This window comes from Carassius carassius, chromosome 1 (genome assembly GCF_963082965.1).
Source record: "Carassius carassius chromosome 1, fCarCar2.1, whole genome shotgun sequence".
In the NCBI taxonomy this organism is placed as follows: Eukaryota; Metazoa; Chordata; class Actinopteri; order Cypriniformes; family Cyprinidae; genus Carassius; species Carassius carassius.
Window position 1 is genome coordinate 2,083,776 of NC_081755.1, and position 26,385 is coordinate 2,110,160.

Below are 26,385 nucleotides of genomic sequence, written 5' to 3' on the forward strand. Positions count from 1 at the left end.
ACACACACCAAACCCGAGACACCAAGCGCACACACACACCAAACCCGAGACACCAAGCAAGCACACACCAAACCCGAGACACCAAGCACACACATACACATACCAAACCCGAGACACCAAGCGCACACACACGCACACACCAAACCCGAGACACCAAGCGCACACACACACACCAAACCCGAGACACCAAGCAAGCACACACCAAACCCGAGACACCAAGCACACACACGCACACACCAAACTCGAGACACCAAGCGCGCACACACACACCAAACCAGAGACACCAAGCGCGCGCACGCACACACACACACCAAACCCGAGACACCAAGCGCGCGCACGCACACACACACCAAACCCGAGACACCAAGCACACACACACCAAACCCGAGACACCAAGCACGCACACACCAAACCCGAGTCAAACTTTAACTCATTAAAAGTAGCCTACTCCTTCGCGGTTTTAATATTTAACATCAGATCAGTCATATTTAAAATTATCAGAGAAAATTAAACAAACCTTAGAATACTAACAACATCGCCGCTTCGCGGGCTTCACATAGAGCGCGTGAACTGCGCATGCTCCTTGACCTTGCGATGAAACCACGCCCGCGTGATGTCATCAGACCTGAAACCCCAAGTATTTAGTCTGTGCCGTCTATATAGCCTGCATCAAAATGAGGTTTGCAATTATGCGCCCAAAGGCATGGGTTGAAGAACCAGTCAGTGACGTTACAATATGCTAATTTGTTTAAATTCATACCTACGTCATCACCATCACCAAATTTTCCATTTATTTTTTACATTGGAACTTGAAAAAAATAAATAGACCAACCTACCAACACTTTTATTTTTTTTAACTGTTACTGCAAACCAAAATATTTTTACGGATGGCCTGGAGGAGTTTCTTTCACCTGGCCAGCAGGCTCCTAAACTCAAAACCAGCCTCTTAACATCTTCATGTCTCCACTAAATATTCACTTTATCAGTAAGATCTTCATCATTCACTACCTCACATCGACATACTGACAGTGTCAACCTGTTTGTACAGTTGCCTCTTTTAATTGTGTGACGAATACAAATCTTGAAGAAATGTTCCACAATACAAGCATTTTAAATGGTACTTCACGCATTAAATTAATTGATGCCAATATTTTTGTCATCACCTGTTTAAGGCAAACAAAAGTCATTGAATGCACTTTTAAGAATGTTTACATTAGGTAAAAATAAACCAATTTATTTACACTGTGCTGGATTTATTTGCTACTAAAGATAGGCCTATGCCATGATTTTATATAAATTTCAGCATAACAGATTGTCTGTTCATGGTACAGAATATAATGTAAATCTACAGAACTTTCTGTTTTAAAGTTTAGAGAAATATCCACAAATTTAACAAAAAATGTCCTGGTAATTTTCTGCCAGTACATTATTATTATTATTTTTTCAACAGTGTGGATTATCTTTGCTAATTTTGTTTAATGAATTCTACTACTGGAACCTGTTGTTTATACAGCTTGTAGAATAAATAAATATTATGAAATTCCTGATCTTATGTTTTAGAAAACCAAATAGGAGCAATAGTCTGGAAACATACGCATTTTTCCATACTGAGCTTTATTGCCTTAAATATTACTGGGTCTGGTTTGAAATGTTAGATTAACTCCAACCCCGGTCAATAAAATCAGTCAAAAATATCTGTTTTGTCTGGCATTCAAACAAGCAGTCAGCAGTTATCTAATACCCAAAACCTGTTAACATTAAGACTTGTTCCCAGGACGTCTCGGTAACGTCCGTAACCCTCGTTCCCTGATGGAGGGAACAGAGACGTTATGTCGAACGACATATGGGGTCTCACTTGGGAGGCCAATCATCTCTGAGTTTAAGAGAAAACGCCAATGAAAATTGGCTAGTGGATTTAACATACCTGAGCCACTCCCCGTGCCAACGGGTATAAATAGGGCGACAGGTGCATCCACTCATTAGGTTTTACGCTGAGGAGCCGAGAACGTGTCCCGGCAACAGCGACCTTTTCAAGGTTGTGGCATGGGGACATAATGTCTCCGTTCCCTCCATCAGGGAACGAGGGTTACGTACGTAACCGAGACGTTCTCTATCTGTCGGTCACTACGAGTTATGTCGAACGACATATGGGGTCCTATGGAAAACGCCACAACCTGAACACCCTCACAACCTTGTGGCGCTGCAATTGTCGACAAGCCCTGGCGTGCCACAAAAGCTACGCTTAAGGTCGTAACCTTCCCAAAGCCCCAGCGCAAATTCACTGATCTTGGTACCGAAGGGGCCAAAGGGTGAGTACATCGCTGCTGGAGAAGGCCGCGCTGCTGTTCCGCCCACATAAAGTTAATGGAAGGGATTTCAACCTTTCAGAGAAAGATTGCATCAAATCTTCCCTATTTGTTCTTTCAGCTTGGCAAGACAATGGGGAAGCGAGCCTTAGGAAAGGGTCACTACGGAGACCACATCCTGCCCTTAAGGAGGTGATATGTGGAGATACTGATATGGACTGACCCAGGGGGCAGTACTACATAGGGAAGGAGTCTCTGAGGCAGGTCCTACCTTAGAGTAGGGATGGAACAGCTGCCAGAAGAGACTGACAGAACGGGTCTGTCAAGGGAAGACACGGGTTTGCCAAGAGGGAAACCTTACCATGGAAAAATACACATATGGGATAACCCGTAGGGAATCAAGCCATATGGACACCTAGCCCAGTACAGGGGCCGACCGGAGCTCCGGGCATGCTAACACCAGTACTGGGCCTGGCGACAAACTGCTCCGCCAAGTCTGACTGCCGAGGGTGCTGGAGAATGCTCGACCAGGGTACGCCAACCGGGGAACTCTACTGGGAGAAGAAAGGCGCTCACATCCCCATGTTAGGAGGAATGGCACCACAAGCTCGACACCCAGCCAGCCCTTCCCGCCAATAACCTGTTACCCAAAACACGGGAAGAAACTGGCTCTACACGGAGGTTGTAAAACCTCGCAAAGGTGTTGGGTGTCACCCAGCCCGCAGCTCGACAGATGTCTGCCAGAGAGGCGCCGTGCGCCAGCACATAGGAGGAGGCCACACTCCATGTGGAGTGGGCCCTTACCCCCAGGGGGCACGGCTCGCCTTGGGAATGGTATGCCAAGGCGATGGCATCCACTATCCAAGTGGGCCTATCTCCGCTTGGAGACAGCCTTCCCCTTCTGCTGACCTCCAAAGCAGACCAGGAGCTGCTCAGAGCTTCTGAAGCTCTGGGTGCGGTCCACGTATATGCGAAGCGCTCTTAGCGGACACAGCAACAGCAAGGCTGGATCTGCCTCCTCCAGGGGCAGCGCTTGCAGGTTCACCACCTGGTCTCGGAAGGGAGTGGTGGGAACCTTGGGCACGTATCCCGGCCGGGGTCTCAGGACAACGTGAGAGTAGGCCGGCCCGAACACAAGGCACTCTTCACTTACCGAAAATGCTTGGAGGTCCCCGACCCTCTTGATGGAAGTGAGCGCGATCAGGAGCGCTGTCTTGAGAGACAGAAACTTAAGCTCGACTGAATCCAGCGGCTCAAAGAGACCCCTCTGAAGTCCTGTCAGGACAATAGCAAGGTCCCAGGAGGGAATCAGGGGTGTCCTAGGAGGATGTAACCTTCTGGCACCCCTCAGGAACCTAATGATCAGGTCATGCCTCCCCAGGGACCGGCCGTCCACTGCATCGTGATGGGCTGCAATGGCAGCCACACACACTTTCAGGGTGGAGGGTGACAGCCCACGCTCCAACCTTTCTTGCAGGAAAGACAGCACGACTCTGACCGGGCATCTCCGGGGGTCTTCTCGGTGAGAAGATCACCAATTCGTGAACAGACTCCACTTCAGAGCATAGGCCTGCCTCGTAGAGGGGGCTCTAGCCTGAGTAATAGTGTCTACCACCGCTGGGGGCAGATCACTTAGGTCTGCCGCGTCCCGTCCAGAAGCCACATGTGGAGGTTCCAAAGATCTGGACGCGGGTGCCAAATGGTGCCAAGCCCCTGAGAGAGAAGGTCCCTTGCACCAGGGAGGGGCTGTCACGAGGAGCATGAGTTCCGAAAACCAGGTCCGGGTGGGCCAGTAAGGCGCAACCAACAGGACCTGTTCCTCGTCCTCCCTGACCTTGCACAGCATCTGTGCATCTGCGCAGCTCCTGCATCAACCTCGGGTTGGTTCTACCCTCGTGCATTTGTTAAAGTTTTGGCTTGGTGAGTTTGCAGGATAGCCATGGCATGCAGAGCAGAGGCAGCTCGGCCCGCCGCACTGTAAGCCTTGGCAGCGAGAGCGGCCGACAGCTTACAGGCCTTGGGTGAGAGGCGCGGACTATTCCTCCCAATGGCGGCGTTTTGCAGACACAAGTGCACCGCAATCGCACTCTCCTGCTGGGGAATGTCGACGCACCCCTAGCTGCCGTGCCATCGAGGGTAGTGAGGACGGAGGAACGAAATGAGCTGCGTCCAGCCATAAAAACGGGCCATCCACGACTACATCACTTCCCCATGCACATCCGGGAAGAAAGGAACCAGAGCAAAACGCGGTTGTGAGCCGCGCTCTACACCGAGAACCAATCAAACAGCCATGAGCATTCAGGGCTGGGCGGTGCATACACCTCCATCCTGATGCTCACAGCTGCCCGGGCAAGCATGGCTGTCAACTCTGGGTCCAATTCGGCAGTGGCGACAACACCCGAGGGGGGCAGCCCAGACGAATCTTCATCCACAGAGGTCAACAGCCCATCCCCGATGCTGGAATCGACATCTGATCCCCGGCGGCAAACTGAATGACCCGTTGGGACTGCCATAAGACAGCCCAGCAAAATCACCCAGCAGCCGCAAGGGACAAACACTGCGGAAGGGGTAAGAGGTCTGTGGGGCGTGGCCCGGCGGAGAAGCTCTCACTGTCACCTTCAAATCTCCCAGAGCACTAGCCGGCGATCCTCTGCTCGTGGCAGAGAAACCGGAACGGGTAGTGACAGAGGGGTCTGCTCCTTTCCCTTTAAGAAAGGAGAGACGCGATCACAGCGTTGCCATGGTCACACACGCAGTGTGTGCATGAACCGATCGTGGCCGTTGTCAGAGAACAGGAAACGACCGCATCCAGAAGGATGTGGACGAAACGGCGTCTTTAAAAAGACACGAATCGTCTGTGATTTGCTCTTTTAGGAAATCTGCTCTCTTAGTTGAAGCGCCCAGGGGAATCGCTGAAAGGGACACCACTGTTTGCGCCGTACCGCCAACCAGAACAGCTTCCCGACACAGCAGATGAATGGCTTTGTGGAGTATAACAGCTTTCATATAACCACTCGGCTCCGAAGCAAAAATCTAATGAGTGGATGCACCTGTCGCCCTATTTATACCCGTTGGCATGGGGAGTGGCTCAGGTATGTTAAATCCACTAGCCAATTTTCATTGGTGTTTTCTCTTAAACTCAGAGATGATTGGCCTCCCAAGTGAGTCCCCATATGTCGTTCGACATAACCCGTAGTGACCGACAGATAGGGAACTGTCTTTATCAGTCAGAAAGTTGATTATGAAAAGGCAGACAAGGGCAGAATCAAGTAAGGAAGTAATGATGATAAAAATGACCAGCAAAAATAAAAAGAGTGTCATTATACCAAAAGCCGTAGCAAAGGTAAATTACTGCTTTAGCTTTAACAGTGACGATAAAGGGGTCATATGATTCGATTTCAAGTTTTCCTTTCTCTTTGGAGTGTTACAAGCTCTTGGTTTAAAAAGATCTTTAAAAACACAGACTAAAGTATCAAATCCAAAGAGATATTCTTTATAAACGTTAAGACTTGTCCACACCCCCCTAAAGCAACTCGTTCTAACACGCCCCACATCTCTACTTCACTGTGTGGGAAGAACAGCATAACACCGCCCAAATGTTCACGCAAAGAAAGGCTGTAACCGCTGCCATGTCGTACAGATGCTGTGTGTTTCACTGTGAACAGTACTGCCAACTTCGCTGTGTTTCCACTGTCGGGCTAAAAGCGGGCGTGTGGAGTGGTTCTGAACAAAGGCAGAGTTTCCCAAGAGGGTCTGGCCGCAGGCTCGCACTTGCACTCTCAGACTTGCATTCTCAGACTTGCACTCTCAGACACTTGCAGTTCCGCTAGTGACATCACTTGCAGTCTTCATTTTTTATTTTTGTTGAATTTTTTTATTACATTTGTTTGAATTTCCCAACATTTTATAACAGTAGCCAGGAGGCAAAGACAAGAAAAAATAAACTAAATTACATTGTCACTTGCAATCTCTACTTGCACTCTCCGCTACCTGTGACGTCAATTGCAATCAACACAAATCGTGCATGTTGCCAATGGAGACAAGAAACGGTGGTGGTGATTAAACGATTAAACTTAATTTAGTACTATAACGTACAGGGTCCTGCAAGAAAAAGACAAGACTGGCAAATCCGTGGCTAGAACACCAGAATATGAATGCTGGCGCAAAGTCTCACGCTAAGCGTAGAAAAAAACATTTAACATAGCTTAATATATTAAGATGCTATTAAATTATCAAATTAAATATACAGTTCATTAATATAATAAATATGTATATAATATTTTCCTCACATACCGCAAAATGTGGCATAAAGGACTAAGATGATGAAGGCCAAACTCAATATGCTTCTCTACATTATTAAAATACATAACTAATATGTACAGGCAAGCACGTGAGCCCAGAATAAGCGCAACATGCAAAGTTCCGCATTAAACATTTTTCCATATAGAACTGTCTACAGCTCATTAATATCACTGTCTTTGTCCATTAACCTACATTATGTGTTTTATTTATAATGATTTTCTATAGGAGGAAAACGTTTAATGTACAATTTAACGCACTGCGTTCTGTACTTTCAAGACAGGACATCGAGCAACGGAACCCCCAAACCACCTCACAGCACTGCCGGTTCTCTCACGGATACGTTTAATAAATTCACCCTTCGGGGAACTTACCCTCCTTCTCGTGTAGTGTTCTACTTCATCCTGCCACACTGGTGGAGAATGCGGGCAACACAGTGAAGTGGACACCGACGACCCTACCCCTCACTGCGTGCAACAATTGGTTTAGATTTCTTTGTTTGTTTTTCCCTCACGGTCTCTACCTGACAAATCTTCTCTGGCTCCCCAGGTGGCGCTCCTCCCCCGACGATAAAAGAGCTGCTAAAACATCTCACCAAAGTGAGCATCCACCAGCAACAAATCATGGAATACATGGCCTCCCGGCAGGGGGAAACCGGCCAGGAGTTTGCCGCGCTCCGCCTGACCACAGCCCCGCAAACTCCGCTACCTGACCCCCGTGTCCAAGCAACCCAGCTGCTGCCCAGGATGACCGCCCATGATGACGTGAATGTACCTTCAGATGTTTGAGACCGTTGCTTTGAGGGAGGAGTGGCCCAAAGAAGATTGGGCCCACATCATTGCACCCCTGCTCACGGGAGAGGCTCAGCGTGTGTACTTCGTGCTCCCCCACGGAGCTAAGCACCTCCTACGAGGACATATGAAAGGAGATCCTGAGACGAATGAGGTTGTCACCAATCAGCGCCGCCCAACTGTTCATGAGTGGACCTTCGACCCATGGCAGCCACCTCGGGCCCAAGCCGCTAGCCTCTCTCGTCTGGGTCAACACTGGTTGCTGGCCGGGGGTCCCACCGTACATCAGGTTGTGGAGCGCATCCAAGACCAAGCTCTTGTCCGGCAGTGGCCCTACCGTGTCCTGGAGGCTCGGCGACATGCCATCTAGGAAGAGGTATAGGAGATGCTGAGGTTAAGGGTGATCGAAACATCGCACAGCCCATGGTCCTGCCCCATCTTCATGGTCCTGGAGCTCGACGACACCCTACGCTTCTGTAACGACTTCCGCCGCCTGAAAGAGGTCTCCAAGTTTGATTGCTATCTGATGACCTGCGTCAACGAGCTGCTGGACTGGTTGGGAAGGGCCCGGTTCATATCCACTCTTGACCTCTCCAAGGGCTACTGGCAAGTCCCACTGACGGAACAGGCGAAACCTAAGACGGCCTTCTCCACCCCAAGCGGCCACTGGCAGTTCCGGGTCCTTTCCTTCGGCCTCCACGGGGCCCCAGCCACCTTCCAACGGCTCATGGACGTCCTCCCTCGGCCGCACCAGGCCTATGTGGCGGCCTACCTTGACGGCGTTGTGATCCACTCGGAGACCTGGGAGGACCATCTAGAGCGGCTCCGGAAGTGTCATCTGGCCCTAGCCGAAGCCAAGTATTTGGGATATCAGGTGGGTCGCGGCCTGATCCGACCTCAGGAGAAGAAGGCGACAGCTATCCTCCCGCGGCCCACCTCTAAAACACAGGTACAGGCCTTTTTGGGGTTGGTGGGATATTATCGCTGCTTCATCCCTAACTTCTCCTCCTTAGCTTCTCCCCTGACAGACATGACCAGGAAGGGGCAGCTGGAGAAAGTCGTGTAGAACTCCGGAACAGAAGCAGCGTTTCTCAAGATCAAGGCCGCCCTGATGACGGAAACAGTCCTCCCTGCCCCCGACTTTAACCACCCCTTCCTGTTGTAAACCGACGCGTCCGACACTGGGTTGGGAGCCGTTTTGTCGCAGGGTCACGACAGTGAGGAACACCCGTTATTACCTCCTCGACCGCCACTTCACCCTCCTCACGGACCAGTGGATGGCCCGGGCAAAGGAGACCATCGCCAGGGTGACACGGTGGTTCCTGGCGCTCCAGGACTTTAGCTTCACCCTACAACATCGGGCGGGGACGGCCAACGCTGACGGAGTCTCCCGCCTGTGGTCAGCTTTCGCAGGTCTGTCAGGCTCCACTCCCCACCCTCCCCCGATCTCCCCACTGCTCCAGAGGTATAGGAAGACGCTTAGGGAGGGAGTGCGACACGTGTCTCGAGCACTCATCAGCGTCACTCAACATTTTCTCAATATGTTGAGAAATTCAAACAAAAAGTAATAAAAATAATTGACAAAATAAAAAATAAAGACTGCAAGTGACGTCGCTAGCAGAAGCACAAGTGTCTTAGAGAGCAAGTCTGAGAATGCAAGTCTGAGAGTGCAAGTGCAAGTCTGCAGCCAGACCCTTCTTGAGTTTCTTTGCGTCCGCGATAAATATAGAAATTATCATTCATTCTAAATGTGATGTATATAGATTACTGTGAGTTCAAATAAACAGAAACAGACTCGACTGAAGAGCAGACTGTTCATAACGCTTTATTTCTGTGTGACTAATTTTCAGTCCTGATGCTTCGTCATGACTAGAGCTTATCGTAACATTTACGTCACACGCTTGAGGTATTCAGCCAATCATAATGTACCAGATAGCTGGCCAATCGGAGCACACCTCACTTTTCACTCGCTTGTGAAAATCAGCGTGGTTCAGGAGACAACAGTCTACAGTATGAGGAAAATAATTTTTTTTAACCTTAAACTACATAAACATTTCATTACACCAAATACACAAACTAATGTTCTTTTGATCAACCTCGTATGATCCCTTTAAAAACCTTCAATGGAGACATTCTCTTATCTCTTACTTAAACTTATATTCCTTGAAACCGCTCAACACAAGATCATAATGGAGGAAGAAAAATAACAATAGCAATAATTTTTTAAAAATATTTATAAAATATACAAACACCAAAAATGACAATAAATTCATGAATATAAGAAAGAAAATAAAACACAAATGTAGGGTGGCTCTCCTGAAGCCATGCACACACACACACAGGTAGGGCTGACATGATAATCGATAAATCAATGATATTTAGCATGACAAAAAAAATGAGCTCGATAATATTTTCAGCCGCGATAATTGTTTTCTATTTTTATTTAAATAATGTAGCATGTCATGATGTGGTATGTGGTTAGTCTGGAGCGCAGCCTGTGGTCAGCCCGCGGTAGAAAACACCCTCTGCGATGGCACAGATGTCCCGGGAATAAAGAGAGAATGTCTCGCTAGAGTGACCAGCTTTGGGAAGTGCCTTTCATTTGCGTCGCAAGCGATACAGCATTGTACTTGCTATTGTACTTCATTTTAATACCACGTAACATATTTTGCAAGTAACTTCGTTGCCCTTTTTGTCGAAATTGGCCTTCTTTTTTGCTCGCTTCATTTGGCTTGCTCAGCTTAATACGTCTGTAGACGTACGCGCGCTGTTTTCTCCATTCCAAAGTGCTCATGCAGTTGCCCTCCTGACGCGTCTGTCATTGCTAAGCATCCATCTGCTGCGATATCCATTACAGAAAGGACATTTCAGTAATGGATTTCCACCACCGAAAAACCCTTGCTGTAACTCTGCGACAAGATTTATTTACGGAGAAGAGTAAAAAACTCTGCAGTTCAAAAACAACGGGTATTTTCACCCTGAAGGAAGCTGATTGAGTTGGTTCTTGTCAAATGAGCTGGTGCGCTCTTGCGTCATTCTGAAAAGTTGAGATGTTTTTAACTAGAGCGCGCATACCGCATTTAAAAAAACGAAATTGAGCACACAAAAAGTGATATGTAAACGGCCCCTTTATCGAGCTCCTTCATCGGTCAAATGTTTACTTTCGGTTAACGGTTAAACAGTCAATATAAGCATCCCTAACTGGCATATAAACATAATATAACATACAAAATTAAGTAATTTTAAGCCACACAAAGTCAACATGTTGGTATTTCCCCCTCTGAAACTGCCATAAAATAAAGGTTTATTGATCTTTGAAAAGGTGTACCTGCATTTTTATGCCATTATCATTATATTAGTTGAAATTAGTCTTAGAATGACAATAATATAGTTTATCGCAATAATTTCTTGGACAATTTATCGTTCAGCAAAATTTGTTATCATGACAGGCCTACACACAGGTTGCTACAAAGACTCCTCAGAGCACCAGATCTGAACATGTTTTATTCGTATGACTGAGTAGAGAAGATAATCGGATGAAACTCTTTTCACAGAACTGTCAGTGATAGGGCTTTTAGCTAGTGTGAACACTCATGTCTTTTCAGGTGAACACTTGTAAGGTTTTTCTCTGGTGTGAACAGTCTGGTGCCGTTTCAGTACATAAAGGCTAAAAAAACTCTTTCCGCACTCAGAGCAAGTATGGTCCTTCACACCGCTGTGTCTTTTCAGGTGTATTTTTAAACAATTCAGATGTCTAAAGCTCTTTGCACACAAATAACACACGTAAGGCCTCTCCTCTGAATGGGTTTTCATGTGGTGCCTCAGGTTATCTGGCCTAAAAAACCTTTTACTGCACTGGTCACAGTTATAGATCCTGTCTCTAGAATGATGGAGCAGATGTACTTTGAAAACACTTAAGTTTCTGTAACTCTTCCCGCACTGTGCACAGGTGTGCAGGTTTTGTCCTGTGTGGATCTTTATATGATCATTAAGTCGCTGTTTTCGTGTGAAACTCTGCCCGCAGTGATCACACGAGTGCGGTTTCTCTCCGGTGTGGATTCTCATGTGTTGATCGAGGCGGTGTTTTTGTCTGAATCTCTTTCCACACTGACTGCATGTGTGCGGTTTTTCTTCAGTGGTTTCACTCTCTCCAGCGTGGATTCTCATGTGTGTATTGAGGTTTCCTTTATGTCTGAACTTCCTCCCGCACTGATCACACATGAATGGCATCTCTCCGGTGTGGATTTTCATGTGAATATTCAGGTTTCCTGTATTTCTGAACTTCTTCCCACAGTGAACACATGTGTGTGGCTTCTCTCCAGTGTGGATTTTCATGTGATCATTCAGGTTTCCTGTATTTCTGAATTTCTTCCCACAGAGATCACATGTGTGTGGGTTCTCTTCAGTGTGGTTTCTCCTGTGTTGATCGAGGAGGTGTTTTTGTCTGAATCTCTTTCCACACTGACTGCATGTGTGCGGTTTATCTTCACTCTCTCCAGCGTGGATTCTCATGTGTGCATTGAGGTTTCCTTTATGTATGAACTTCCTCCCGCACTGATCACACATGAATGGCATCTCTCCGGTGTGGATTTTCATGTGAATATTCAGGTTTCCTGTATTTCTGAACTTCTTCCCACAGTGATGACATGAGTGTGGCTTCTCGTCAGTGTGGATTTTCATGTGTTGATTGAGGCGGTGTTTTTGTCTGAATCTCTTTCCACACTGACTGCATGTGTGCGGTTTTTCTTCAGTGGTTTCACTCTCTCCAGTGTGGATTCTCATGTGTGTATTGAGGTTTCCTTTATGTCTGAATTTCCTTCCGCACTGATCACACGTGTACGGCATCTCTCCGGTGTGGATTTTCATGTGAATATTCAGGTTTCCTTTATTTCTGAACTTATTCCCACACTGATCACATGAGTGTGGCTTCTCGTCAGTGTGGATTTTCTTGTGACTGGCAAGGTTTGCTTTTTTATTGAAAGTTTTCTCGCAGAGATCACATGCGTGTGGCTTCATTCCACTTTCAAATTTTATGTGAAGATTAAGACTTTCTTTGGATGTGAAAATCTCTCCACACTGAGGGCAAATGAAACATATTTCGGGTCTTGTTTCCCACGAGGGACTCAAGGATGTTTCATCAGTTTCGATGTCATGATGTTTCTTCCCTTCTTCAATCACTTCATTTATCTCCTTAATCTCTTCCATCAGGTCTAAATGAAATAAAACAATAATAATTTTCATTAAATCATTCAAAATGCCAAAAAGACCAAATATAAAGGGAAAATGGGAACGCTGACACATTAGCAATAAGTATGATCATTTTGATGAATTAATTTGAACACTGTATGCTGATCATTGGATTATTATTTATAATAACATTACAAACCCGATTCCAAAAAAGTTGGGACACTGTACAAATTGTGAGTAAAAAAGGAATGGAATAATTTACAAATCTGAGACATTTTGAGACATTTTGAAATGTCATGCCAAATATTGGCTCATTTTGGATTTCATGAGAGCTACACATTCCAAAAAACTTGGGAGAGGTAACAATGAGAGGCCGGAAAAGTTAAATGTACATATTAAGGAACAGCTGGAAGACCAATTTGCAACTTATTAGGTCAATTGACAACATGATGGGGTATAAAAAGAGTCTCTCAGAGTGGCAGTGTCTCTCAGAAGTCAAGATGGGCAGAAGATCACCAATTCCCCCAATAAAAATAGTGGAGCAATATCATAAAGGAGTTTCTCAGAGAAAAATTGCAAAGAGTTTGAAGTTATCATCATCTACAGTCCATAATATCATCCAAAGATTCAGAGAATCTGGAACAATCTCTGTGCGTTAAGGGTCAAGGCCGGAAAACACGAATTCCAAGGGAAGTGGCCTAATGGTTAGAGAATCGGAGTCGCAATCGAAGGGTTGTGAGTTTGAGTCTCAGGCCGGCAGGAATTGTAGGTGGGGGAAGCGATGTACAGTGCTCTCTACACCTTCAATACTACGACTTAGGCCGTTGAGCAAGGCATTGAACCCCCAACTGCTCCGCGGGCGCCACAGCATAAATGGCTGCCCACTGCTCCGGGTGTGTGTTCACGTTGTGTGTGTGTTCACTGCTGTGTGTGTGCACCTTGGATGGGTTAAAAAGCAGAGCATGAATTCTGAGTATGGGTCACCATACTTGGCCGTATGTCACTTCACGGGGCATCCAGTAAGGTTTTGAAGTGAAGTGATATTCAGGCCTTTAGACGGCACTGCATCACATACAGGAATGTTACTGTAATGGAAATCACAACATGGGCTCAGGAATACCGTTGCCGTTGTTGGCTAAAACTCTGTAGGTAAAAAAAGAAGCCATATCTAAACATGATCCAGAAGCACAGGCGTTTTCTCTGGGCCAAGGCTCATTTAAAATGGACTGTGGCAAAGTGGAAAACTGTTCTGTGGTCAGACGAATCAAAACTTGAAGTTCTTTTAGAAAAACTGGGACACCATGTCATCCGGACTTAAAGACAACCCAAGTTGTTATCAGCACTCAGTTCAGAAGCATCTCTGATGGTATGGGGTTGCATGAGTGCGTGTGGCATGGGCAGATTACACATCTGGAAAGGCACCATCAATGCTGAAAGGTATATCCAAGTCTCTTTCAGGGAAGACCTTGCATTTTCCAACATGACAAATGCCAGACCACATACTGCATCAATTACAACATCATGGATGCGTAGAAGAATCCAGGTACTGAAATGGCCAGCCTGCAGTCCAGATCTTTCACCCATAGAAAACATTTGGTGCATCATAAAGAGAAAGATGTGACAAAGAAGACCTAAGACAGTTGAGCAACTAGAAGCCTGTATTAGACAAGAATGGGACAACATTCCTATTCCTAAACTTGAGCAACTTGTCTCCTCAGTCCCCAGACGTTTGCAGACTGTTAAAAAAGAAGAGGGGATGCCACACAGTGGTAAACATGGCCTTGTCCCAACTTTTTTGAGATGTGTTATCTTATTTCCCCATAAAAATGATACATTTTCTTAGTTTAAACATTTGATATATCATCTATGTTGTATTCTGAATAAAATATTGAAATTTGAAACTTCAAATGTTTTTATTCACAATTTGTACAGTGTCCCAACTTTTATGGAATTGGGTTTGTATTTGCCCTGAAGCTCCAGTACAGAAGAGTTTAATCAATCAATTATTGACCAAGAACATGAAAACGGTGTTTAGAACAGGAAGCATATAGAGCAAACACCATCAGCTAGGACTGCAATTAATCAAAAAACTTTAGATTTCAATTTCTAACAATTATGAAAATACAATAACTGAGATAAAACAATTAATAATTAATTAGAATTAGAATTTTTAAGGGTGGGATTCGTGGGATATGTCTCATGACATTCATCTTTATATGATGGAATCACATTCATGAAAACCAAAAGAAGAAAGCTTTTCAGGGATTTTCAACAGGCTTAAACTGTAAAAGATGCAAGATATCTAGTGCATTTGTCACAGGGAGGAAAATTTTACAGCAATTAATAAACACCTTATTGATAACATGGTAAGGGGTGTAAAATTAAATTAAATTAAAATTGCTTTTCCTAGGCAGACATGACAAATTGGTCTAATATATGTATAAGATTGCTCAAAAAGGACATAATGACATAAATTAAAAGCAAATAGAGCTGAAACAACGAATCGATTTAATCGATTAAAATCGATTATTAAAATAGTTGTCAACTAATTTAGTCATCGATTCGTTGCTAAATAATTTATTTGCCGTAAGCGGCTCATTTCGTGCATATTTCAGATCTGCGGTGACCAAAGTGTGGCAGTAATGAGCCACCGGAGGATTTACTCAGCCAGTACAACAGGAGAAGTAGCGAATAGCCAATAGCTGGCCTCGTTTTATGTCACGTGCTTCCCGAACGGCGTCTCTGCAGCATTCAGCAGGATGTGGGAGTACTTTATTTTGAGCCTTCAAAAAAGAAGATTAACCTGTAAACTCTGCACTACTGAACTGTTTAAGGGACCGGTCACATATCGCGTCTTTTGCGCGCTCATGTTCATTATTTCCAATGTAGGCGCGCAGTATGCGCGCTCATAATGGAAGCGACGCGGTCGCGACGCACCCGTTTTTCCAGGCGCGTGCACACCGCATCGAGTTAAAAACATTTCAACTTTTCAGAATGCAGCAAGCGCACCGCGGGTCATGTGACAAGAACTAAATAATCAGCTTCATCCTTTCCCGTAACAACGTTAAAAGCTCAGCCAAGATGAAGGAAACGCTGATCATAGCTGTATATGGATTCCCATTTTGAAATAAATTTAGTAGCAGAGCTACTGCAAGCGATTTTTAGAGCTGCAAATCCATTTATCCTTTGCTGAAATTTCCGCGTCTTCAAGGAGAGAGCACGTCATGGTTGCTTAGCAAAGGCAGACGCCTCAGGGGCGCTTCTGCACGAGCGCTTTGGAAAGGAGGAGAAAGCGATGCGCACAGTCTATGGGTGCGCCTAGCGTTTTAGGCGCGATATGTGAACGGCCCCTAAGACTTTTATTTGTGCAGATTGTCCAGTACAATGTTGTTTGCAAATTTTTAGTTGTAAAAGCTGATAACATTGCTTTTTAACAGTTAACATTTAAAGCTTTACAAACATGTTCTGTGATCAGTTTGTCGTTTACCAGTTCATGATTCAGTCGTGCAGCCTAATTATGACTGAATGAGAGAGGTAAATGTTTAAAGATATTTGAAATGCACTTTTTTTTTTCTAAGTATTCACTGCTCTTTTTCACACAGCAGGTTTTTTGTGTGTCCGTTTTTTCTGGACAACCTTCTGATGGATTTTACTTTAAATTGTGAGTTCCATTCAGGTTTCATGCCATTGGCACTTTATTCGAAGGATTGTTTACAATTTCACAGCATAAGCTATAAAGGTGTTTCCCAGTAAAAAATAAAATACAACGCACTGCAATCTTATTCTGTTTTATCCTTATTCTTCGTGAAAATATGTTCTGAAAGATTCCTTAATAAGCTTTGTTCGGGATGTTAAACTACTTTAGGAGGTCTAAGGACTGCCATGGTGAAAACATTATTTGAAATCTCCTTGTGAAATTTGCTAGAGTATGGGTCAGTGTTTTGATTGCAGAAGAGTTTGACAAGGGATCACTTACACATAATAAAACAACTCCAGGTATATTTGTGATGAGGATTTGACAATGCAAAATTATTAAAATCTCTTAAAAATCTATGCTGAATGATAAAGACCCTTTATTAATAATTTACTTTGGGGGAAAAATGGAAAAAACTAAAATATAAGTACATAAACCGATTAATCGATTAATCGTAAAAATAATCGACAGATTAATCGATTATCAAAATAATCGTTAGTTGCAGCCCTAAAAGCAAATAACATTTTGAATCCTAAACCAGTAACACTACAGTTCTGTAGTCTAATCTGAAGGGTGAACTCAAAAGACATAAATCACACAACGAAGTCATTTATGAAGATTAGAATCCACTGTAAAAAAAAAAGAAAAAAAAAAGTGATTTTGCCATCATATAGACAACATTTAAAGCATAAACTCTTTATTACCACATTCAGTGTTATGGAAAAGTATCATGACAGAAATTAAAAGCAACAATTTGAAACCAGAAATGCATCACGTAACTGTGAGAGTAAATAATAATTATAATTAAAAATATATAATAAGTACTATGCACCCATTTGTAAGGAAGGTTGTAAATTAACGAATTACTCTATCCAACGCTGTCACGTCACTGGACAAAAGAACGAACAGCCCGAAAGATGAACCAATCAATTCTCTTTCCGGCTCAGACTGACACAGGTGAATTACTACTAGCAGAACAGAACCTGGGCATTTTTGGGGACTTCCAATAATGGCGGAGCAGCGCTCAGTCGCAACCACAGAGCGGCTTGCTTAATAACAGTCTTTTTGCCTCCCAACTTGGCTTTTAACTACGTTGGAACTACATTATTGTTGTCTGTAAAATTTTTACACCACATTATGTCAGAACAAAACCAAAATAGGAAACAGAAACATAAAGGCAGAGCTGAGAGCTGAAGCTAAGGGACCACGACTACGTCGTTAGCCAAAAAGAGAACAACGGCGGGAAAATGGAAGTTGATGACGATGACCCCTTAACGGATTCGGAGGTTGTAACCCGGGTTGAGAGCCCCTCTTCCAGCCCTGCTTTAAAGGTAAAAAGGAAAGAAAAAAGCGACTTGTCTCTAGAGATTGTTCAGGCTAACATCCTGGCTGCAGTTAACCAGCGAGCTGATAATCTGGAACTGATGGTAAGAGACAAGTCAGGCATCGAAGAGCTAAAAACTTCCATTAATTTTGCCTTCGCTGAAACTGAAAATCTGAAAAATGAAAACAAAAAAGTTATCTGAGCTCTGCAGCAGTCATGAAAAAACTATAAAAAACATGGAAATTCGGCTGACTGAGACTGAAAGATACAGGCGGAGATGGGCTTTAAGGCTATATGGGCTACCAGAGGAAAGGGAGGAAAATGTTAAAAGAAAGGCAATAGACATTTGTCAGCAAATAGCCCCTAACCAAAATATGAATCAAGCCATCGATGGCGTGCACCGAATTGGAAGGAGGGATGCCAGTAACACACACCCTCGCTCCGTGATTATCCTCTTTGCCTTCCGCACAGCGAGGGATTAAGTCTGGAAAAATGCACGAAACTACACTTTTCTGAGGGAGAAGAGGCTTCGTTTCGGAGAGGATCTCACTCAGGCTGACAAGAAGACCCGAGAAAGGCTGTGGCCCCGCATTGAAGAAGCGGGGAAACAAGGAAAGCGAGCTTTTTTCAGAGGAACCCGTGCCTTCATTGAGGGTGTGGAGATCCTTTAAATTGTTTCCTGCTGAACCACACTAAGAATTTGTTGAAAACTTTGATCTCGTGCCTTCTCTGTCTGTTGCTACTTTAGAGGTTCAGGTTACGTTTATGTCTCTTATAGGCTACCTATGGTGGATGGCTATATCTGCATATATGGTTAATCTCCATCCTCTCTCAGGGTTTTGTAATATAATATTTATATTTTATATTAACCCAGTTAGTCATTTGGAAAGAACAGAAGCACTCTGTATTTACTTTAAATGTTCCAAACTCACTTTAAAGAGGCAGAAGCTGTTATTGCTTAGGTTGTTTTTTCTCTCATAAAGAGAATTGTTCTTTAACGGTTGATGAAATTACTTTCTTTAAATGCCAGAGGACTACAAAACATTGTTAAAAGAAAAGCCATCCTTATTTTTTGTAAGGACTACTATGCTGATATTATTTTCATCCAAGAAACTCATTCATGTAAAGAGGACGAAAAGTTATGGAAGAGTCAATGGGGAGAGGACATTTGGTTGACTCACGGATCCAAGCACTCAGAAGGGGTTGCTATCCTCACTCATAAATTTAAAGGAAAGGTTCTTAATACCATAAAGGATACTGATGGTCACTGGATGGTTATTATAACATGTTTGGAAGATGCATTTTTTATTTTGGTCAACATCTATGGGTACTGCTCACATTCACAAAATTCAAAGTTATTGGAAGAGTTGGACTCTGTATTAAATGAGTTGATGTCTAAATATCCTGTAGCTAAAGTAATTTTGAGCAGTGATTTTAATATGGTTATGGATAACCAATTGGACAGGTACCCACCAAAACATACTCCAAATTCAAAAAAGTTAATTGACTTTACAAATAGGCTGGATCTAATTGATATATGGAGGAAAAAAAATACGTTGTTGAAAACATACACTTGGAGCAATAATAACCACAAGTTACAATCCAGGATAGATTTTTGGTTGATTTCGGCCGATTTAGAGCCTCCCATTGAGTCATGCACTGCTTCTCCGGCTGTTCTAACAGACCATAAGGCCATTTCTTTAGCTATTCAGGTTAGCAAGGAACAAAGAGGGAGATTTGCTAGCGGTTACTGGAAATTAGCTGGAAAAGGAGCTTTTGTAAGGTCGCGTAGGAATTGGATGGAGCAAGGTGAGAAAAACAGTAGATATTTCTTTAACATGGAAAAAAGAAGAAATGAAATTAATTCTATAAGAAAACTTGACATTGGAGAAAAGATTAGCGATGACACTAAAGAGATATCAAACTATGTAAGTGCTTTTTATGAAAAACTTTACTCAAAAGATATTCATCTCAAAGACCCAAAAGAAGTCTTAAGCTTGATTGACTCTACTAACTGTGTGGATGCAGAATATAATGAAATATGCTGTCAGGATATAACTCTTGAGGAGATTATATGGGGAATAACTCATTTTAAAAAAAACAATAAATCACCAGGCTGTGATGGTCTGACCTCGGAGATTTGTATAAATGTTTCTCTGAGTCACTAGGCAAATTTCTTCTGGCTGTCTTCAAAGAATCTCTTGATAGAGGGGAGCTTCCTCCTTCTCTGAGGCAAGGTGTCATAACACTTATCCCAAAACCTCACAAAGACTCTTTTATTAATTGAAAATTGGCGTCCCATTACATTGCTAAATAATGACTATAAGATTCTAGCATCTATCTTAGCAAAACGTCTCAAATCTAAATTACACACTTTAATTGATGAATGCCAGTCTGGTTTCATGAAAAATCGTCACATAGCCAATAACATTCGCCTAGTTTTACATCTGATTGAATACAAAGACTTCTTAGATGATGAACACCTTATTTTATTCTTAGACTTTCAAAAACACTTCGACACAGTAAGCCACAAATTTATTTTTGACACCTTAAACTTTTTAATTTCGGTAAGAATTTTATTAATGCTGTGAAAACTCTGTACATGGGAGGAAACAGCTGTGTTAAATTGGCTAATGGAACCTCACCCAGATTTTACAGAAACAAAGGTATCCCCCACGGCTGTCCTACTTCACCTCTTCTATTTTTGATTGTAGCTCAAATTCTCTGTGATTTAATTCACAAGAGTTCATTCAAAGGAATAACATTAAATGAAAGGAGAAATAAAAATTTCACAGCTGGCCGATGACACAACCTTGTTTCTAAAAAATGACTCCCAAATTGGAGTTGCACTAAATGTCTTAAACCAATTTTCTGAAAGCTCAGGCTTGAATCTAAATCTTTCAAAATGTGAGCTCTTTTCTCTGAAAAATAAACATTCGGGTCAAATATATGGCATAAATATAAATAATTTAGTAACATATCTTGGAATAAAAATAGGTCAATCAAAAGTTGATGACAGAAAGTAATATCTCTTTACTACACAACTTTATTAATAAAAAGTTTGACTCCTGGCTTGCACGAGATTTATCTACGTATGGCAGGGTTCTTCTTTCTAAAGCAGAAGGTCTCTCACGAGTAGCATATTTATTCTCTTCAATTGAAATACCTAAGTTACAATGTGCCATTCTAGACAAACTATTGTATAACTTTATATGGAGGAAGAAACACCATAAAATTAGGGAAAACATCTTGACTAATAAAATTGAAGAGGGAGGTTTATCGGTAATTGACTTCTCACTCTTCAATGAGATATTAAAAATAAATTGGATTAAAAGATTTTTTGAAAAATCCCAACAGTTTATGGAATATTGTGCCAAACTTTATTTTTGAAAAACTTACATTCTTGCTTCAATGCCCATACTCCATCAAAAGAGTGCCAGTAAAACTATCCAACTTCCATAAACAGGCTCTAACTTGTTGGTCTCTTCTATACAAACACAATTTCTCCCCTCACAAATGTTCTATATGGAACAACATGAACATCATATATAGAAACAAGACTCTCTTTATAGAAAACTGGTTTAAACATGATATTCTACTGGTATCCCAATTATTAAATAACTCAAATCAAATTTTAACTTATGACGACTTCACCCATAAATTTAATTTCCAGCCCCCAAGAAAAGAATTTGATATTGTAACCAAAGCTATACCCCAAGGGATCATCACCCTACTTAGAAATGAGACAGTTTTGGATCAATTTAATAAATCTTTCTCCAGCAATGGTTTCAATAAATGGTCTATCGTTTCTAGACAGAAAATTTAACAACAAAGTAATAAAAACCTTTTATGTGCAAAATCTATCCCTGCCTCCAGATACAAATGGCCCCCCTTGTATGAAAATATTAATTGGAATAGAGCATGGAATAACCCACATACATTTTTAATTGTGAAAGAAATATCATTTAAAATTCTTCACCATTATTACCCCGTAACAAAATTATCTGTAAATCCATCCCTACTGTAGACGAAAAATGCAGTTTTTGCTTTATGGAAACAGAAACGCTACACCATTTATTCTATATTTGTTCATATAGCTCTTCCCTGTGGAATGATATAAAAGGTTTTAATAATTTGGCTCAAATATACATTTATCTAATTTTGATATTTTCTTTTACTTTTCTGACTCAAACTCCTCTTCACAATATTTAGTCAACTTGATAATTTTGCTTGGAAATTTTTTATTCATAAATCCAAGTTTATGAAAAACAAACCTCTTTTTAGTGTTTTTAAAATTGACTTAAATTATATTGAATGTATTTCTGGATTAGAGGGTAAATCAGCATCAAAATGTGTGAAATAGTTATCTGGGTTAACTATATAATTTAACTGATATCTAATGTTTTATACTCTGGCAATGCACTTTTGTTGTTAATTATGTTTATGTTTAATTTGTTATATTGATATGTATTTATCTACTGGCTATGTATTTTTTTTTTACTTTTATTTTTTATACGTTATGAAGATATGTTCTGACAAACTGTAACAATTGTATTTGACTATAAAAAAAAGAACAGAACCTATACTGCGCATGCGCGACTGAACGAATCACTCCCCGAGACGACTCGTTCTTCCCGAGTCACATTAAAGATTCGGTCTAAATGAACGAATCGCTCAAGAACGACACATCACTACTTCCATCAGCGCTGCTGCAGCAAAACACACACTGCTGCTCACATCAAACATTTTTATCAGAGTATTATGACCAGTACTCAATTTGACCCTGTTCTGGAAAATGTTTGAGTTTCAATTTTTGCATCCTGGAAGATTGTTTTGAAACATCTGGCATGTACAGTGCATTAGATCGTAACAGTGAGCGCTGTGCGGGTCATTAAAAACAACATTAATATTATGTGCTTGTACGGTGTCTTTTGCGACGGCGTCGAAAGCGTCTTATTATATCATTATATTGCAGCTCTATCATATAATCTGACTCCTCACTCCTTCAGTTTAACTGTGTTTCACACACATCTGATGAACTGTTTGAGGAAACACAAACACAAACCTATCTTTTCTTCGATGACCTCCTGCTTGATCCTGCAGGACTCTGCTTCTGCTTCATTCATGATCTCTGTGTGATCTTCAGGAGATGAAAACACTCCAGCGTTCATTCATTCATCAGTCAGAGACTGAGAAGCACACACACACCGAGGGATACACACCTGTCAGAGGGAGAAGAATCATTTACACCTGTTTGAACTCACGTGTCGCGCATACACAGCACTTAGACAGCATTACTTCTCCTCACAGATCACTCTTTCGATCAAGAGACATACACACGAACACAGAAGTCTGACTGAATGTAACAGTGTTGCTCACATCGCTGCTACACGATTATTCCGGTCAGCAGACACACACACACACACACACACACACACACACACACACACACACACACATTTAGCAGTGCACCACACGAACGAGCACGTGAAGAACTGCTTTAACGAGCGAACTCTGTTAACTGTATGAAGTGTGTTTACCGTCAACCGCTTCTCACCTCAGAAGAGAGCCGAGGCGCGACGCGAGGTCCTTCTTCTTCTTCTTCTGTTGTTTAAATGGCGGTTGGCAAACCAACTAAAGGTGCATTGTCCGCCACCTACTGGATTGGAGTATGGAGCACTACTTGGTTGAATATACTTGGTGCAAAAAAAAATATTATTATTAATAATGATGATAATAATAATAATAATAAGAAAAATAATAATAATTTATATTCTTTTTACCAGTCCTGTATCCTTTAAAAATGTAAATAATTTCTTGTGTATTATATAATTTGGTCCTTCTCCTAATGTTTCCTTAAGTGAATAATTTCTTACACCCCTATTTAGTGCCTGGACTAATTCAAGTCTTTCTCTATTGTATGCTTTACATTCTAGTAATATATGATTTACTGTTTCTGGATATCCACATTTTTCGCAATTACCAGTTTCAGGTTAACTATGTTATATAAACTTTGATTTAGTGTTGTATGCCCAATATGTAATCTTGTCATTAGCACATCCCTTTTTCTGTTATTAACAGTTGTTCTTTCCACCCCCACATTTCTTTGTATACTATACAGATGTCTTCCTCTTATTTCATTGTCCCATATCCTCTGCCACCTCTTTTTCACTTCAGTCCCAATCAGCCCCTTAATTTCAGCTTTACTCATCTGTACTCTTATATTGATCTCAGGACCTTTCAATGACTCCTTTGCCTTCCTCATTCCCCTTAACTCCGACATGGGCTGGTACCCAAGATCAAGTATACTTCGTGCGTCTGCACACTGTCTGCATTATGTCCTTACGGTGCGCGTACACGAGGTGAACGATGAGACAGCAGCTACTGCGTGTCGAGCTCGTCCGCCTTTGAAAGTTGTGTAGACACGGCTGTGTGCGCGGCGAGATGGACTTTTATTTGAATGTGGATTTTTATTTTAAATAAGACGAATATTCGAAATTCTATTTTTTTTTGACAGCCCTAGAATCGTCTATGCGATTTTTTGTTGTTGTTGACATTTCGAATCGTAAACACAGCCATGTTGAAGCCTGCAGTAAATGTTTTGCATTATGGCAGTCCCACGAAAATGTTGCACTCTGGTTTGTCATTGTGCACGTAACTTCACGCCAATAAATCATCAGAAATATTGGTCTTTACATTCGTCCTGCTTGTTGTCCGTGGATTTACCTATATTTGGTGTTATTTGCCGTATAAAACTTATTTAGACATGCAAAATCAATTTTACCATCGATTCAATGAACACTTGTCACTCAAATCAAACAGGATTTTTTTTTTTTTTTTTACAAAAGTGACAACCCAAGAAAGCCAAGTAAACGGTCTCTCATTTGTAGGTTGCATTGATACCTAGCGGTGGATGCAAGTAAAACAGTATAACAGTACCTCATTTTATTTCTTCTCACCTGAAATTAATGCAATAAACATGTTTTTGACAAAGATTTGAATTTGTTTGTGGTCTATATAGCCTGCATCAAAATGAGGTTTGCAATTATGCGCCCGAAGGCACGGGTTGAAGATACAGTCAGTGACATCACAATATGCTAATTTGTTTAAAATCATACCTACATCACCATCACCAAAATGTTCTTTTTTTTTTACATTGGAACTTGAAAAAAAAAAAATATATAGACCGACCTACCGACCCTTAAAAAAAAAAAAAACTACTGCTACCGCAAACCAAAATATTTTTAAGGATGGCCTGGAGGAGTTTCTTTCCCCAGGCCATCAGGCTCCTAAACTCAAAACCAGCCCCTTAACATCTTCATGTCTCCACTTAATATGCCAAGCTACGAAGTCCTTACCAGGTCAAGAAAATATGATCATATTACCCCAATTTTACAGTCTCTGCACTGGCTACCTATGAATTTCCGTATCTGTTACAAATTATCATTACTTACCTATAAGGCCCTAAATGGTCTAGCTCCTGCGTACCTAACTAGCCTTCTACCACGCTACAACCCATCACGCTTCCTAAGGTCACAAAACGCTGGACTTTTGGTAGTTCCTAGGATAGCAAAGTCCACTAAAGGAGGTAGAGCTTTTTCACATTTGGCTCCCAAACTCTGGAATAGCCTTCCTTATAATGTTCGGGGTTCAGACACACTCTCTCTGTTTAAATCTAGATTAAAAACGCATCTCTTTCGCCAAGCATTCAAATAATGTATCTCTTAAATTGTGAGTGTAGTTGCATCTGATCAAATGTGCATTCTTATTCTTTAGCTTGGGTTAAACTAATTAACTTTACTCTGTTGGATCAGCAGCTATGCTAATGATGTCTCTATATGTGTCTCTGTTTCTGCTGGGATCTTCATCCCGTGGTAACTAGGATTTACACAAGCTTCAGTCTGGATGGAGAACACCTGAGAAGAGATGATGCTGACCCTCAGAGGACCTCAGATGATGCTAACCCTGAAACAACAACAGAACTAACAAATATTGCTATAAGTGTGACTGCATCATATAATAATTACTAATTATTAATAATATTAATAATGTTCATCATCTGACTACGACTTGTATACATTTTTCTACAAATCCTGTCAAATGTGCACAAACTGACAGTCACCACTTATAAGCTGTTACTAAATATTGTAGAAACATAATTTTCTGTAAAGTTGCTTTGTAGCGATTTAAATTGTAAAAAGCGCTATACAAATAAACTTAAATTGAATTGAATTCACTTTATCAGTAAGATCTTAAATGATACTTTACACATTACATTAATTGATGCCAATATTTTTGTCGTCACCTGTTAAAGAAAAACAAAAGTCATTGAATGCACTTTAAAGAATGTTTACATGAGGTAAAAATAAACCAATTTATTTACACTGTGCTGGATTTATTACTTATTTATTATTTATTACTACTAAAGATAGGCCTATGCCATGATTTTATATAAATTTTTTGTTCATGTTAAAATTGTCTGTTCATGGTACAGAATATAATGTAAATCTACAGAACTTTCTGTTTTAAAGTTTAGAGAAATATCCACAAATTTTACAGAAAATGTCCTGGTAATTTTCTGCCAGTACATTATTATTGTTATTTTTCAACAGTGTGGATTATCTTTGCTAATTTTGTTAAATGAAGTCTACTACTGGAACCTGTTGTTTATACAGCTTGTAGAATAAATAAATATTATGAAATTCCTGATCTTATGTTTTAGAAAACCGAATAGGAGCAATAGTCTGGAAACATAAGCATTTTTCCATACTAAGCTTGCCTTAC

At 41.7% G+C, this 26,385-nt stretch overlaps 1 protein-coding gene across 1 annotated transcript; it reads right to left on the reverse strand.

The window, feature by feature from the left end:
- Positions 1-10,987: 10,987 nt before the first annotated feature.
- LOC132151554 (gastrula zinc finger protein XlCGF57.1-like) lies at positions 10,988-23,167 on the reverse strand. Its single transcript, XM_059559741.1, has 3 exons — positions 23,149-23,167; positions 22,667-22,823; positions 10,988-12,606 (listed from the first exon to the last, which is right to left on the reverse strand). Exons 2-3 carry the CDS (start codon positions 22,770-22,772, stop codon positions 10,988-10,990), a joined length of 1,725 nt encoding a protein of 574 aa, XP_059415724.1. The 5' UTR covers positions 22,773-22,823; positions 23,149-23,167.
- Between the last annotated feature and the right edge of the window lie 3,218 nt (positions 23,168-26,385).